This window comes from Scophthalmus maximus, chromosome 9, assembly GCF_022379125.1.
Source record: "Scophthalmus maximus strain ysfricsl-2021 chromosome 9, ASM2237912v1, whole genome shotgun sequence".
Taxonomy (NCBI): domain Eukaryota; kingdom Metazoa; phylum Chordata; class Actinopteri; order Pleuronectiformes; family Scophthalmidae; genus Scophthalmus; species Scophthalmus maximus.
The window spans coordinates 12,064,313-12,081,840 of record NC_061523.1 but is presented as its reverse complement, the minus strand read 5'-3'; the positions used below and the strand labels follow the sequence as shown (position 1 = coordinate 12,081,840).

At 43.2% G+C, this 17,528-nt stretch overlaps 1 protein-coding gene across 4 annotated transcripts in view; it reads left to right on the top strand.

Moving 5' to 3' along the window:
* LOC118319704 (A disintegrin and metalloproteinase with thrombospondin motifs 2-like) overlaps positions 1–17,528 on the top strand; it is a 123,334-nt gene extending 105,806 nt beyond the window's left edge. For 2 of the 4 annotated variants that reach the window (XM_047334521.1, XM_047334518.1), the window contains 18 exons: positions 379–535; positions 1,191–1,296; positions 1,403–1,546; positions 2,045–2,177; positions 2,928–2,957; positions 4,102–4,215; positions 4,318–4,463; positions 4,773–4,948; positions 7,377–7,510; positions 7,592–7,715; positions 8,258–8,338; positions 8,445–8,608; positions 8,711–8,867; positions 8,961–9,096; positions 9,275–9,482; positions 9,843–9,972; positions 10,346–10,432; positions 13,841–17,528. In XM_047334521.1, the coding sequence (XP_047190477.1) occupies positions 379–535; positions 1,191–1,296; positions 1,403–1,546; positions 2,045–2,177; positions 2,928–2,957; positions 4,102–4,215; positions 4,318–4,463; positions 4,773–4,948; positions 7,377–7,510; positions 7,592–7,715; positions 8,258–8,338; positions 8,445–8,608; positions 8,711–8,867; positions 8,961–9,096; positions 9,275–9,482; positions 9,843–9,972; positions 10,346–10,432; positions 13,841–16,305 (4,692 nt within the window). In that variant the 3' untranslated portion in view covers positions 16,306–17,528. The remainder of the gene's footprint in view (positions 1–378; positions 536–1,190; positions 1,297–1,402; positions 1,547–2,044; positions 2,178–2,927; positions 2,958–4,101; positions 4,216–4,317; positions 4,464–4,772; positions 4,949–7,376; positions 7,511–7,591; positions 7,716–8,257; positions 8,339–8,444; positions 8,609–8,710; positions 8,868–8,960; positions 9,097–9,274; positions 9,483–9,842; positions 9,973–10,345; positions 10,433–13,840) is intronic. The other 2 variants (XM_047334520.1, XM_047334519.1) reach the window with 2 other exon arrangements.

Sequence of the window (17,528 nt, the reverse complement as noted above, 5' to 3'; positions counted from 1 at the left end):
CCTAATGAGAGGTGAAGATGAAGGGAGAGAACTGCTGGCATCTGGGTGTCAGTATTATTATGCATTAGATCCAAAGTATTTTTTCTAATTTGACATGTTTTTGACTATTACTATCACTGTTAGGGATCTCTGTTTTGTGTGTGTGTGTGTGTGTGTTTGTGTGTGTGTGTGTGTGTGTGTGTGTGTGAGAATATGTTGTACACCTCAGCAGTTCGCAAGATATGCTCACAATATATAACATTGTGACACTGCCCTCTACAGGGTTGATTGAAATTATCTTGTACCAGCAGGTTTAGTTCTTTGTTTTTGTTTAAGCTTTACACATTCTTCTCTCTGCCTTTTTCGTGTGTGCGTGTGTGTGTGTGTCTTTCTTTCCAGTCCATGAGTCTCATTGAACTGGGGAACCCATCTCAGAGTCTGGAAAATGTGTGTCGCTGGGCCTTCCTGCAGCAGAAACAGGACACAGGAGACGCTGAGTATCACGACCACGCCATTTTCCTCACGCGACAGGAATTTGGCCCCACGGGAATGCAGGGTAATAAAGGACATATACACAATAAAGCGTTCATATATTAAATACATCCAAGTTGCGTTTCAAACCTATTCAGGACCAGTCTAAAACTTGCAAGTACAAACAGAAAACTCCCCTCGTCCTTTCTTTGCCTCGTACAGCTTCATTGCTCACCATGGCTTTGGTTGTTTTCTGTGCAGCAGTGTGCAGACTAACAGGCAGGCCCAGGGGAATGGCCTCAATGGGCAGTGGCCTAGCTATCCAGAAGCCCTTCAGCTGCCCTTGGGCTCAGCCTTCAGCAGCAGAAAATCAATAGACAGAGCAGGGCCAGCCACAGCTCCACAATTAAAGGCAGTACCGGACAGACAAGCACAAAGGGAGTTCAAGATTGGCATATGTGGGGTCGGGAGGCATCGGTTTAGGGTTAGGATCTAGGGCTGTATCCAACTAAGAAAGGAATGAATGTGTAAGATAAGTATAGTTCACACAAATTTTCATTTCACTGATCATTGAGGTATTTCGACAGACATGATTGACATATGCACATACTCAAATGTGTTAGTGTCTACCACGTGTGTTCATCAATGAACACTGCAGTCCCTCAAGGTGTCAGTAGAAACGTAAGCAAAAGAAGAGTGAGTCGTTTTTGAAGACTGTGCCTCTCCTCCTGGTTGCCTAGGCTACGCCCCAGTGACGGGCATGTGTCATCCGGTGAGGAGCTGCACTTTGAACCACGAGGACGGTTTTTCCTCTGCCTTTGTGGTGGCACACGAGACTGGACATGTGTAAGTGCCCGGCCATAATGATGTATCCCGGCTTTCTTACATTCTACAGCAAAAGACAACAAGACAATTAGTTTAAGGACTCTATTGACCCCCCCCCACCATGCAGGCTTGGAATGGAGCACGACGGCCAGGGCAACCGCTGTGGAGATGAGGTGCACATGGGCAGCATCATGGCTCCACTGGTGCAAGCTGCCTTCCACCGCTTTCACTGGTCCAGATGCAGCATGCAAGAGCTGGAACGCTACCTTCAGTGAGACACACACACACTTTATAAAACACACACACACACACACACACACACACTTGTTTTTTTCATGTGGGTTTTTAAAGGTCCACACTGTCATCAATATTTTTCTAAGATTAGACGCTATTATCCTGAAAGTTTGAATATTACATAGACTTACTAACAGAATGGTGTGATGGGTGTTTTGTAAAACGTGAATGTTTCATGTAACACTTAATAGACAAGAGCTTTTGGTTAATAAGTGTGTTAAAAGCCAAAGTGAGAGTTAGTTTAAACTTTTTCTGTGGGAAAATATCTATTGGCAACATCTTCTCAAACGAGAATAATTGCAGGTTTTCTTCACGCTCTATAATAATAATCAGATTTAGATTACATTACAATACATTAGGTTTATCGCTAATAGAAATCAGTGATAGTTGCAATCCAAATATCAAAACTGAACAATGACTTGAGTAAATGGAAGAAAATAAATGTCTAATAAATGTTTTCTGAATGCCCTTACAGTTCCTATGACTGTCTCCGTGACGACCCATTTGACCACAACTGGCCCTCACTTCCTCAGCTGCCTGGTTTGCACTACTCCATGAATGAACAGTGCCGCTTTGACTTTGGTGTGGGCTACACAATGTGCACCGCGGTAAGAGATCCCCATAGTCTGACTTCACTAATCTAGCTAGGTTATAGGAACACGTTTGACCTGCACTAATATTGTGAGGGACATACTGAGGTCAGCCTCTGCAAGAATTAGCATCGTTTTATCTAATGAAGTGATGCAGTTATTCAGAGTAGAGGTAGGCAGCTCATGTGTCTTTTGATCGAGCATCATTCTTATTTGATTTTTTTTAGGACAGATACATTCTGATCTCTAACTCTTCCTATACTAACTGAAGCCAGCACTGACACCTACTTCTGATCTCCACTGTAATGACATGAGAGTCACACATACACAGCTATTCACATTCTTCTGATGTCTTCTACTTTCCTCTCCCGGCCACTGGTGGGATTGACATCTCGCTTAAAAGCCGGTAATTGGTTTTGATAGCGATTTCTTTCCTTTTTTTGCCCTCTGAAATTAATGTTAATTATAATTTATAATATCTATTTTTACACTACACTTACCTTGATAGCACAGTGCATTTACATGAACCTGTCACAAATAGTATTTTTGTAAAACACAAACGTCACACAGTCGTCGGGCTTCACCCAGCTGCTGCATCTCGCCAGGTATCTTTACCTTACTTCTGTCACTCCCACCCGATCTATGACTGTGAAGCCACTGTGGCACGCTGTTGGGAAGCTGTTGCTTGAATGACAAAGGGTTTGTTCCGGGGCTTTGCACACATTGCTAGATTACCCTCTATTCTCTTGTCAAACCCATTCCCCTCAGCTACAAAAGGCGGGCCAGTCAGGAACGCAGGTAAGGTAACCCCACCCTCCCGGAAGACATGTGGCCCGTCATTTGTTTTCTCAGACGTTGTGTTTTTTTTTCTCTTTGTCCTCTGAAGTTGTACTTGTTTGTAATGTTGCTCCTTACTTTTCTGTTCCTGTACTTTGTTTCTCTGTTCTACCCATCGTCATATTTTGGACGTTCGTCTGCAGGATTCTAAAATGCTCACATTTCGAGAGAATGTGGCTTTAAAATACCAAAAAACACACTGACTCTACTGGTTCACTGGTTCAGTGGCTTTGGTGCAGTTCAGCAGTTAAACTGTACCATACCCCGACTCTTTTCCCGCAAATCTTTGTTAAATCACTGCAGTGCTGGCAGGAAAATCCTCATTATATTGGCACACTCGTGACTATAAACGAGTGGAAAAGGTTGGAAAGATGTCTTTCCCAGCCGAGGGGAAGGGAGAAAGAGCCAGAACAGAGGCTGTTTTTCCATGTTTCACTTCAGCTTTTAGGATCCTCCAGTCTGATGTCACTGGTTATTACCTACCACAGTCTAGCCATTGATTGTGACTCGCCCTGTGACCTGCAAAGGTCCTCTGGGGTCAAGGTGGGTAGGGAAATCTGTGAAAAGGAGGGAGGAGGGCCCAGCCCCGCAGACACTGGACTGCAGGTTACTTTGGTGGCATCCTCATCAATGGTTTATATCTGACAAGAGAGAATTTGGTCCTTGATCCGTGTCCAGGGGCATATTAGAGGTCACTGAGACCTCACCTTTTGGCCTTTTGACCTTATGCCCTCTGCCCTCTGACCTCCCTTGTGACCTAATAAAATCACGGCTGTGTCATTTTGAGAGTGTTGTCTCTCTCTTCCATCCTTTGGTTTAGTTTGCATGAATGGCTGTGTGTTTCTCAGTGGAGCATAGTGTACAGTGCAGTGACACAGTACGGGGTCGGGGTCATCTTGTTGTTGGGTATAACACTGTTGTTGTTGTTGTTGTTGTGATATCTCTCTTCTCATCTCTCTTTGTTTCCCAGTGTCAGTGTTTAGTCTCATTCCAGCTGTCTTATGATGGTTGATTTGTATTACTGGAGGTCAGTCTGTTACTCAGTGTGTCCACTGTATGTGAGGGCTTTAGATTGTAAGAGGGAGTCTCTCTTTCTGCCCCGCAGTATCGCACATTTGACCCATGTAAGCAGCTGTGGTGTAGCCACCCAGACAATCCCTTCTTCTGCAAGACCAAGAAAGGACCACCCATTGATGGCACCATGTGTGGAAATGGCAAGGTAATTATACACTGCTGTACTTCAACATACATTATGTCTGAGAAAAAATCTTTTGATGGCCACATGAAACCACAACTGTCTTCTGTTCTTGGCCCACTGCAGCACTGCTTTAAAGGTCACTGCATCTGGCTGACCCCGGACATCATAAAGCAGGATGGAAACTGGGGTTCGTGGAGTGAGTTCGGACAGTGCTCCCGCACCTGTGGCGGAGGAGTACAGTTCCGCACTCGTGACTGTGACAATCCAAGGTATGAGAGTGACATTGCAAGTTTTCAGTCTGTGCTTAACTAGGCAAAATTCATCTGAACTTTTTTAGCAGACATACCTCCATATGAATTTTAAAAAGTCAGCCTTTGCTTTCCGTTGCACTTGCTCTTGATAGCGCCAATTAACCATTAACATAGATTGCAACAATTTGTGTTATTGTGCTGAATTTATCATTTCTAGCCCCTAATGAAAACATCATCAGGGAATCAGTGAATTATAGAAGTGAAACATATCAAAAATTCGGATGCATGAAAATATTCACGTGTGGTGTTGTCCTGCCGCCTACTCAGACCAGCCAACGGGGGCCGTACCTGTGTGGGGGCAACTTACCAGTTTCAGATATGCAACTCCAACGAATGTGAGGACATCTACAGTGACACTCGAGAGGAGCAGTGCCACACTTCGGACCCTCGCTTTGAAGTCCACAGCAACAAGCACCACTGGCTGCCTTATGAACACCCAGACCGTGAGTATACGCCCACAAACAGAAAGTGGAGAGAGGTTTGGAGAGGAGATATTGGACGTAGAAAGAGGCCGTCAAGAAAGAAAAAACAATCTGGGATCTGCAAACCACAAGTGACGATACACTGTGGAAGTTGCATGAATGGACGCCAAAGGGAGGAAACAAACGCATACTTCTTTAATGTGTTGTGGTTTTGAGGGTTTTATATATATATATATATTGTGTAGGATGTGTTTTGTTTTGGCCATTGACATCTGGCTGTCCTGCAGAGTCTGAGTTTAGCTTTGAGGTACGTCTACGCCCTTCCATAAAAACACACCACGTCTTTGAAAATCCCATCTGCTGATGTCATTTGAACCTAACTAACCCCTCTTCCTCCACATTTTTCTCCATCCATGTAGCTGCTCTCAGATTTGGAGGGAGGAGGGGTGTCAGACCTACCCTGTCCCTAAGTGGAGGTGTCATTGTCTTCCTGATATGTATTAAATTATCAACCAACTAAAGGGCAGCCGTTAAGAAAAGTGCTGAGCTGTCGCCCCACACTCGACTAAGAGGCGTCTTGCTAAATTGTTTTTCTCTGTTCTTATCATTCCCAAATGCCATATTTTTCAGCAAGGCGTTCATAGTCTCAGATTACTTCTCTCTGCCGTGTGTGTGTGTGTGTGTGTGTGTGTGTGTGTGTGTGTGTGTGTGTGTGTGTGTGTGTGTGTGTGTGAGAGTGTGAGAGTGAGTGAGTGAGTGAGTGAGTGAGTGAGTGAGTGAGTGAGTGAGTGAGTGAGTGAGGAAAAAAAAGTGAACAGGGAGGTGAAATTGAATTCCATTCATGGTCTGTCATCTCCTGAGTTCCAGATAGTGTGAGGTGGGAAAAAGAGTCTGCTCCGAGTGTGAAATTGTAGTATTTGTTTAGAGACGTTTGACACACTGTTGGCGTTTGTGTCTATTTGGGTTTAAACCCAAATCAGCAAATATTCCAGAAAGTACTCTTCAGCAAAGAAACATGAAACGTTTGTGTGGCCGTTCAACCAACTGGTCGGAGGGATTTATCCAGCCCTCTGCTGTCGCATTAATTCTAAAGCCTAAAATTGTTTGCCGTTTTTGGTGTTTTCACACAGATGAGATCAGATGTCCCCCATAATTCCCCCCAGAGTACAAAATATGGCTCCAAATGAAATTATTAATTAAGCGACTGACAACTTCTGTGCCGCTAGTGGTTCCTGGTGGCATTATTGTTTGGTCACTGTCGTGAAGACGCTGCAGTAGCAAGAAAAAGAACTCTTCCTCAGAGCTACTGAAGAAGTTGTCAACACCACTTTAGAGATAACGGAGGAGAAGAAATAAGTATGTACACTAAAGTTCCTTCTTAGTTTTCCTATAGGCTGCTATAGCGTTAACTAGAAAACAACTGTTTAACATCCCAATTGAAACAACTTACATTGAGCTGCACGTCCAGTAGTATTAATAAGTAGGCAGGTTGTGTTACTGATCTAGCAGAAAGAAGACAAACTGCATGTCGTGTTTGAAACCTCTCAATTACCGGAGCTCTCTTCACGGAGTAAACATCATTGTTGTTCTATCTCTTTTTCTCACCTGCTTTTGTTCATCCGTCAGCCGGATTCTTTCCCTCTTGCGAGGTTGAGTTGATTGTGTTCATTCCGCCGTTCCACCGTCTGCCAATTCCATCACTGGGGATAGATACTGGGAGAACACCATTCTCTTCCTTGTTTTGGTTGGGCTATGGGTGACGCAGTTCCTTTGTGCTGTAGATCGTGTCGTCATTTTTCCGCGAAATCCGCAGGTGGCTTAAAGAATAACATGGTGAAAGCAAGGCTTAAAGGGGACCAATAGAATCACTGATGGTGTCTTTTTACTATCGCCATTACACTGTCCAATTTTTAACGTTCTAAAGACAAGTGTAACACAGAAAGTTGTCTATTTCTGCTGTAAACATTCGTTTCTTTTAAAACTGTAAAAGTATTTGCATGTTGAAATGTTAAACTGCGGAGCAGCACTGAAAAGGCAATTGTCTTCAATTATCTTTGTTTATTATCGGTCATTTCACACAGGAGAGGCAACATTCAGATCTCTGAGAAGGATGTCTATGAAAGGCTTCTGTCATCCTCAGCACCTGACGGAAATGTGGGGTTTACGTTACAGCGATTCAGCCACTTGTTTGTTGGTGTAAAAGCACCACAAGACAAGGTTTTCTGGATTAAGTTGATCTGTGATAAACGTGATGAAGTAGGCGTGTTCATTCTCACCGGGGTGAACTGCCAGGTTTTTGTCTCCATGTTGTTGTAGTATGACTCACACAGACAGACACGATGAGACGCAGCGTAATGCTGACTTGTGGAGAGCTCATTCAGAATGTAAAAAGTAACCATGAGGAGGGAAACTATTCTTTTTCATGTGTGTTTTTCTGTTTGTTTTCCAGCTAACAAACGCTGCCACCTGCACTGCCAATCCAAGGAGACTCGAGATGTGGTCTTCATGCAGAGAATGGTCCTGGACGGCACACGCTGCTCATACAAGGACCCACACAGTGTGTGCGTGCGTGGCGAGTGCGAGGTGAGTGTGTGAGAGCGAGAGAGACGGATGTGTTCCGATGCACTGCATTTTTTGTTAATGTTCCTGTGTCCCAATGAGCAGAGAGTGGGATGTGATGGCACAGTCGGCTCCTCAAAGCAGGAAGACAAGTGTGGAGTGTGTGGAGGGGACAACTCCAGCTGCAAAACCTTCAAAGACACCATCACACGCACGGCCAAAAAACAAGGTAAATGCACACAGGCAATCACAACAGTGCTTATCTACATGTAGGACGGACTCGACCTGGCTCCATTTGTGAGGCAACAGTCTGCCGTGCTGGTAATCACAGGATAAATACTGTTCGGGCCAGTTGTTCATTGTTGATAAGCTGGACCCGTTTCCTCTGTACTTACTTATTTTTAGCTAAACATCACCCTCTAGAGGATGATTTGTAACACTGTCCAAACCCCTGTGAGATTTGAGTTGGCACACACATTTCCATGTGAGTCAGACATTACCAAGAAGTTACATCAAATCTCAGTCTGTGAGCTCTTGTTAATCACCATATACTCTAACTCTTGTCGTAAGGACAGACTCACATCAAAGCACCCAAATTCCCATTTAGTCTGGATGAAAATGTCCACGACTACGGGGGACTCATGAGCAAGTGGTTGGTTCAAATGAGCAACAGCTCTTTCATGGATAAGCTGGGCCTTTTTGTGAGGAAACGACACAAAATTAGCTTTTGATGATGTTGAAGTCGCAAACCAGATGTGCGTTTCATTTCAGGTTTCCTCAAAGTTCTTGAAATCCCCAGAGGAGCGAGACACCTACTGATCCAAGAGCTGAAAGCAACTTCACACACATTAGGTATTTGACACTCATTGACATTGTTTTTCCTCTACCATGTGTCTATGTCTATATGCTTGAATGTGTGGGTCATACAAGTATAATTATATTTCTCACACATCTACAGCGGTGAAGAATGTGGCGTCAGGACTCTTTTTCTTGAACGGGGAAAATGAATATCCAGAATCCCACTCGCTCATTGAAAAGGGCGTGGAGTGGGAATATGAGAACGACAACGACAAGGAGACCCTTCAGACCACTGGCCCTCTCAGACATGGGATTCTTATCATGGTAGATAAACGAGGACAGTGGCGAATTTGGTTGAACACAAACATTTCTGCACATTAAATGATCTACATTACGCTCATTTTATGGTGATCTCTCTGGTTACAGATGAAATTACATGGGGATGAGGATGTGAATTTGTCTTATAAGTACATGATGAACATGGACAGTGACTCTGCCATTCAGAACAACATGCTGGTGGAAGACAGTGCCTATGAGTGGGCCCCAAAGAGATGGTCCTACTGCTCCAAGCTCTGTGGTGGAGGTACAGTAGAGCAAGGGAAATACTTATCTCGGTACTGAGCATCTGAGCTCTGTCAGGTATATTTGTTAAATTCTCTCTCTCCTCTCGCTGCAGGGAAGCAGTATCTGCGATACGGCTGCAGAAGAAAAGTTGACAGTAAGATGGTCCACAAGAGCTTCTGTAACAAGTCCAACATGAAACCTAGAGGCGACACCAGAGACTGCAACCAGAAGCCCTGCCCTCCACCCATGTATGCATTGAATTATGTCACCAGCTGTAAAAAGAATTATAACATGAGGAATCTGACTACACTAAGTTAGGCTTTTTCTGCATTCAGTCAGTCCTTTTTTCCCCCCAATGACGTTGTTCACCGCAGCTTTTTTGTCACATGTTGAAATGTTTTCTCTTTTCCCTTGCTCTTCCTTCAGTTGGGTGACAGAGGAGTGGCAGAACTGCAGCAAACCATGTGGAAAGACGGGCATGCAAATACGCTCGGTCAGCTGTGTCCAGCCTTCAGATGACAACACCACACGCACTATTCACAATAAACACTGCAACGATGACCGGCCCGAGTCCCGCAGACCCTGCAACCGACAACCCTGTCCCACCCAGTGGAGAGTCGGACCGTGGTCACAGGTGTGCCGGCATGAAAATGAAAAGTAGAAAATAGTCTCCGAGCAATATGGGCGTTTTGCAGGAAAATAGTTGTAGCGATGCTTTTGCATTGAAGCCCAACATGTGGAATTTTCGTCAGATATTCAGTGCTTTAAATATCACAAGATTTCCTCAGAACTGTATTCTTGGCAGGTCTGACAAACATCTGAGAAACATATTATGTGATCTTGACTGTAACTATTCGAAGGTAAAACCAGCACAAAAGCTGTGCTTTACATGCCTTTTGACTGCTTTATATTTCGTGATCAATACGTGTGTATCCATATTGACCGAGTTATTTGTTGAAATGTTTTGGTTTGTGTCGATGTTCTTTATCTCCAGTGCTCACTGACATGTGGAAATGGGACCCAGCAGAGGCAGGCTCTGTGCCACACCAGGGACAACACCATCGGCCTGTGTCTGGACAGTAAGCCTGACACCATCAGAGTGTGTCGCTTGGATCCATGTCCCAGTGAGTGCTGAGAAACCCCCACTCATACATAGTCTGCCAAGGCTCCTCATACTGTGGGAAAGTTGAAAAACCTGAACTGAACCCGATATACTGCACAGGAAATCTACGGCCTCTAGAACTGATTTGACAGAATAGCACAGCCATAAAGATTATAAGTCTTGGGTTTGAATGTTTGTGTGAATGTATGTGATACTGTCAGACTGTGGAATAAGATTTGACCTGGCCCTCAGCTATATAACAGGAAAAATGGCATCAACACAGAGGGGAAGAAGGATAGGTGATGGGATTTGTTTGATTGGTGACCAAACAACAACAACAAAAAACTTTAACCTTTCACTTTACTCCATCACTCTCTCTCCTCATTTCTCTGCAGAGGGCTCATCAGACCTCAACAAGAATGGCAACATCCTCATCCAGTGGCTGTCTCGCCCCAACCCCAACTACCCGAAGATCTCCCTACGTAAAACCTCCCTCTATAATTCCCAGCCTGGCCTCCACAGCAGCAGCCGTGGCTGCATGTCTGTCCTCTGCTGGGCCCTGCCCATCTCTGTCCTCCTGTCTCTGCAGGGCTGGCCCCGGCTGGCCCCCTGACCCGCCCCTCCCCCACGCCCCGTGCCTGTGCCCACGCCCGTGAGCGAGCGGCAAAGCTTTTGCTTCTCTTTTGGTGGGGGGGGGATGTTGTCTCTCTCTCTCTCTCTGTGTCTGAGGCAGCTCTGACTGGGGAGAGGTCTCTGGCTCCTGTGTGTGCTAGTTGGTTCTCTCTTGCTCTGTCTCTCTCTCTATCCCTCTCTCTCCTTTGTGGAGCATTGTGTTGTAACCGCTGGCCAGTCGAAAACTCAAAAGATCAACAAAAAATTTGATGTGAAAAGGATTCGAAGTGGCAAGGTGAACAGGTTTTCAATGACACCAACTGACACGCGTCACAGAGCCGTTCATGTGTGAGGCACCCCCTCTGCATTTGGCGGCCATGTTTTGCGCAAGCTAGCGGCGTGTTGTCATGGGTTACAACTCCTGAGATGCAGCTGCGCTTTTTTCTTTTTGTAGCGCACTGTCATTGTGGGGAGGAACAGAAAATAAAACCGAAGGTATATAAATATCCATATAGAAAAAAAGTTATAAAAAAAAATATGAAAGCTTTATTGTGAATGTGATCTTGTCACAATGAGGACATCTTTGCTAAAGTGTTCATCTGACATCCTGGTTCCATTGGGATGAGAATGGTGTCTCATTCTACGTTCCATTCTCAGATTGACAGGAACTCAGCACAGGGACAGGAAGTGACATAAGTAAACCTTTTGATTTTGGCGAGAGGGAACATAAATCTTGAAGTAAAGGCTAATTGAAAGAAGAAAAAAAACAGGGTAGTCTGACCGATTGAGGTTGCTTCCCATTTCACTTCACCATCAGCCATCCTCTCTTTGACTGTTATACTAAAGTTCAATAAATGCAGCTTATTTGTGCTTGCAGACTTTAAACAAATACATCTATAAATATATTTGTATTTATATTATACCTATAAATCTAAATCTATATGAGTAACAATAATATTAATAATGTTTTACCATGAATAAGCTGTAGCTTATTTGCCTAAAACCTTTGGACTGCTATTGATCGCTTAGATCCTTGACTGTTATGTGTATTTTTTTATTGATTTTACATGAATACAGATGAATATTTAATAAAGGTAAAGTGTTTCGGGGGAACGGGGTTAGACCTATATTATGCAGGACATGGTCAGTTAGTTGCCTCTCCATTATCTCAGATGGATCAGTGGTTTACTGTCGCTTCTTGTTTTCTTTAAGGATAGGATCACATTTTGTCATGCACATTTGCATTCATCACTTGTTTGTCTGTCTGTGTGTGCGTGTGTGCGTGTGTGCGTGTGTGTGTGTGTGTGTGTGTTTGAGTGTGAGTTAGTGCATCTGTGTGTCTTTGTCCTGTATGTAAGCTTAGATGAGTGATTAACTGAATGGGTGAGTGAATTAGAAATAGTTGTCTTCTTTGTAAAAGTGTGTGTGCGTGTGTGCCAGTGTTTGCGTACGTGCGTGTGTGTGTGCGTGTTTGTGTGTGAGTGAGTGAGTGAGTGAGTTAGGACATCTGTGTGTCTTTGTGTGTATATGCTGATGGAAGCATGTCTGTCTTGTATGTAAGCTTAGTTGAGTGATTAACTGAATGGGTGAGTGAATGAGAAATAGTTGTCTTGTTTGTAGAAGTGTGTTTTTGTGATTGCGTATATGTATGCAAGTGTGTGCGCTTGCGTGCGTGTGTGTAGGGGTGTTTCATCATTCGGGCTTTTACACATTGCAATCAGATACAGAAATACCTCATAAACTTTGATTTGAGAGTGTCCGATGATCTCATTTTAGTTTGATGAACATTAACCACATGAACAATGCCTTATCTTGGATTGAATGTAATGGCATTTATCTGTGAAAGAGATGGCTTTACTCATTCAAAGTTTCACTCGGAATAGAGGCAGCTTCAAACCAACTTAAAAAACTCACACCCGCCAACCATCAAACCTACCAAGGTGATGTTGGACCAATGCTTGACTACTGGGAAGGGTTTACAAAGGGCCAAGGGTATGGACACATGGCATCTAGAAAAAAAAAAAACACTTCAGACTTGTCATTGTATTGTGATCACATATTTCTGTTGTGACTATGTAGCGAGCTATCCAAGGTTTCCTTCTGCTGGAGTTGGACTGTATGAGACCAAGCCAGACCTAGCAGTGCGATACTGTATATAACATTGGTGTTGACTGTATTTAATAATGTTCATGACTGTTATCTTCTTCTATAATATTCTATACTATGGGTAACTGTTTTGTGGCTTCACTGGCCTGCTGCGTGGGGCTGACTAACGTTTGGCTAACGTTGAAGAAACATTCAGATGGACTACGTGCACTGCGTCTATATGCACTTTGATTTATCAGGGAAATTTTATTAATGTTTTGTAAATGTTTCATATGACACTTAATGTGCCATTCCAGTTTTTACATCATCATGGAAATTATGTATTTTATTTAAACAGCAAATATCATTTATGTACCTCATGTTTAGTTTTTTTTTCCAATCGATAAACAGATTGACTGGTTGATTTCCAAGTAATGAAGTGTTTTACCAAAGTAACTGTGAACTTGTAACTTTCGATACAGTTGAATTATTTTTCTTAAGAAAAGAATATATCTATATATTGATCAGGGGGGGCGTACATCTCATTGTTTCAGTTCCTGTCATTCTCAACAGCAAAGTTGTATCAATAAAAATGTTTTAAAAAGTGTGATCTTTCTCTCACTAGGAATGTTCAGTTATTTGTCAGAGAAAAAGTCAAAACATTTCTAGGAGAATAGTTGTTTTTTTTACTGGCATGTACAAAAAGGGTACACGTCAAATGGTAGAGTTTGAAAAATGGTGCGCCCTGAAGCAAATGCAACACAAAGCTGCATGAATAAGATGAAGTGAAAATTAGACTTCAAATGTTGTAGATGACAAATTCAGACATGAAGGACAGTTCTATTTACAACACAAGACTGTCTACCCTTCTTTTCCATTTGAGTTGCTTTGGACTAATCTCATTACTGCTCTTGTTGTTTGGGTTTTTCTCTTCTTCCTTGCTGCATCCTCTGCTAATGGTCTGGCTTTACCACTGTACTCTGCATGGTGTGGAACCAAGACACACACACATATAATGCACTCTGTGTTTAAACTATCATTCACACAAGGAAATACCGCAAGATAATATACTTTTATTGTTATACATTACACACACAAAGATATATCACAGCAATCACACACACACACACACCTCTACATAGTCTCTACTCCTGGCTGCACCCAGTCTCAGTTCTCTGTTCTCTCCTTCACAGGCCAGCGTTGTCATGGAGACCGCTCCATGTTCTGTCGTATGGAGGTGCTGAAGCGCTATTGCTCTCTACCGGACTACCAGCGCATGTGCTGCAAGTCCTGCAGCAATGTCACCATCACAGAGCCTCTATCCAACTCCACCTCCAGACCCACCCCCCTCACCTCCGTCACCTCCATCAGCCCCAGTGTTACAGCTCCTCCACCCACCAGCACCCTCAGCTCTGGTTTCACCACCATCCAATCCACGAAACCTGTCATCACCACCATTTCAGCTTCTACCACCAGCCCATGGACCATCACTCATCCTCCTACACTCAGCACTCCTGTTCCTCATTCCTCCCCCACCTCACTCAGCACCGCAGACGTGTTTGCAAGTCATCTATCAGCTGCCACCGGTGATCCTATCCTCCCCATAACCTTTTCCATGGCAACCACCTCAGTTATTACAACCTCTCCCAGTGTTACTGCTCATCCCCTGCTCCTGCCCATCCCAGACATAGATGAAAGCGCAGATCAACAGTTACAGAGCACCACAGATACTCTAGCAACATCTGGTACGATAACTACCATAGACTTTGCTGTAGCCACCAGTTCAACAATCACAAATCCAGCAGAATATAGCACAAATACTGACTCCCCACTGAAATCCAAGCCCAAACAGAATATTCAACCAAAGAAAAACTCTCAAAAGGTGATTCCACCAAAGATCAATGCAAAAAAGAATACTGCATTGAAAAATACTACCAGAAAAGATGTTCCACCAAAGATCAATCCTAAAAAGAATAATTCATTGAAAAATACTACCAGAAAAGATGTTCCACCAAAGATCAATCCTAAAAAGAATAATTCATTGAAAAATACTACGAGAAAAGGTGTTCCACCAAAGATCAATCCAAAAAAGAAAAATCTTACACCAAAAAAGAATACTTCTGTGAGTACCTATCCCAAAAAGAATACACCCCAAAATACAACTCCCAAACACACTACTCCAGCAAACACAACTCCCAAACACACTACTCCAGCAAACACAACTCCCAAAAAGACTACTCCAGCAAACACAACTCCCAAACACACTACTCCAGCAAACACAACTCCCAAAAAGATTACTCCAGCAAACACAACTCCCAAAAAGATTACTCCAGCAAACACAACTCCCAAAAAGATTACTCCAGCAAACACAACTCCCAAAAAGACTACTCCAGCAAACACAACTCCCAAACACACTACTCCAGCAAATACTACTCCCAGAAAAACTACTCAAGCAAACACTACCCCCAAAAAGACTCCTGCTGAAAAAATAACTCCCAAAAAGATTACTCCAGCAAAGACTGCTCGAGAAAAAATGACCCCCAAAAAGACTACTCCATCAAAGACTACCCCTGCAAACACTTCTCCCAAAAAGACTACTCTAGTGAAGCATACTCCTGAGAAAAAACCCAAAGAGGAGGTTTCAACAAAAAACAGTCCCAAAAAAAGCAGGAAGCCAAAAACTAAATTGATAAAGCAAAGTCAAACCAAGACAACCTTCCAAAAAAAAAAAAAAACAGGACCTAAAAATCGCCCAGACTCACAGGCCAAGGTTATTCACAATAAGGGCATAGCGAAAAAGACTAATGCAAATAAGAAAACACTTAAATTGTCTTATTACACCACAACTCCATCTCCCTACACAAGCATACAACCATCGAGAGAGTACTTTTCTTCTACAATTCCCTCTAGCACTAGTGTGCATGATCCATCACCTTTTCCGAAGTCAGGAGTCAATGTCACGTCCATCAGTAACAACACAACAGCTACAGATGAACCTCCACTGTGGTACCATGATAACACTGAAACGATAACACACAGCGTTGATGATGATCTCGTAACACCCAATGCTACTTTTAAGTTTGATGATGTCACAATGCCCGGTGGAACCTTGGCGTCTGGTGATGTCACAATGACAAGCAGCGGTGATGTCACAGTAACTAGCGGGACCATTCTCAGTGGTGATGACTTCACAGTGTCCTACGACAATGTGGAAGTGGTCAGCGACACCATGGTGCTGGACGACGGCCTCACCATGGTGATCCCGACCATCATCAGCGAGGATATGACAGATCTTGCCTCCTCACCCTGGCTGGACCTGTCTGAGTACATCCCCGTGAGTGTCCCCACGATAACCCCAGACCCCGTCACCACCTCGCCTCCCACCACCATCTCTCAGACAACAGAAAAAATAGCCATCACAACCAACACACGTTCTACGGTAATACCTCCGGGAAGAGCCGTGGAGAACAGCGAGAACAACTCCATTGATCTCTTATACAACAGGATCGTCAGCATAGACAATGACGTCTCTCAGAACAACTTGATCCCAAAGCGGCGGGTCAACCTTCGAGAAAGAACCAGGAACAAACGCATTCAGGAGCTTCTGGAGGAGAAGCGTAACTTTCTCCTCAGGATGAAGAGAGGCCACGCAGCTTGATAGAACAAGCCTTCTCATTTCTCTTATAGAGATGAACTTTTTTTTTTTACAGACTTGTAAGCATTTTTTAAACCCTCTGTGAACTGCCATGATACTTTCTATTAGACCTTTCCACAAAAACATCAGCGCTCTGTCCTATGACTATCATGACAATCACGACTTTCTGGACTGCTGCAGAGGGAGAATGTCATGGCCAATTGTTTTAACAGTTGCTTTTAATAACCAAAAGCCTTTTAGTGTACAGGCTGTTGCAGATATGAAGCAAATCCCTTCGCCTGTGTAAACACAATAATGAGAAACAGATGGGATGAAACCTCCAGTTGAACAGCACTTTACAAAGCCAAGCTTTTATCACTCTAAACCACCTACAGTCTTGTTTGAGGATACACTCAATGGATGATGTAGATAAGATGTAATGTAGTTTGCAAAATGCTATTATCTCTATTGGCATGGATGCAACAAAATCTACAACCTAGAATCCAAATCTCTATCTGATATTATATTACAGCCCAGGACTGCAGCTCATTTCCCCCAAACAGATATGAATACCTCTCAGCTCCCTAATAACAGCTGCTGTAGCACCAAATGAAAATGTTTCCTTGTTAAGTGGCCAGCACTCTGAATACCCAACACACACACACATATACTGCAAATTGGAGCTGTTGGAGGCCTGAAGTCAATGTGGTAATGACAAACAATCAGACGTTTGCATTGTGAAAGTTTACACTGCTTGGATTGTGATGCCTTTTCCAAAGCAAACCGTTTGTCCGACTGCACAGGGTCTTTCATCTCTCAGGGTTAGGGTTAGTCACGATATAGAGTGGAGGTCTGGTGAGGGACATCGCTAAACACTTGGCACGTCCTAGATTTTGATGATATATTTTGATATCTCTCAAAAGCAAGAGAAAAAAATATTTTGATTGCATTTATTGTTTTTCTATTTTTAATGGCCAGTTAAGTATGGTGCTTTTTTTGTCAGTTTTGCTAAAAGCAATGTCCATCATGCATTCATTTATGTACAAAATATATATTAAGCCTGTTTGTATTAACTGTATCCATATAGACGCTTTTTTTCGGGTCAGTGTATTTCCTTTTCTAAAAGTTTTATTATTGGTACATCTCTCACTTGCAGCAACTGCGGATCTTTCTGTACGATATCTGTACATATGAAAAAGAACTTAAAGTTTAATATTTATTAAAGTTTTAGTACCTTTGGAATTTTG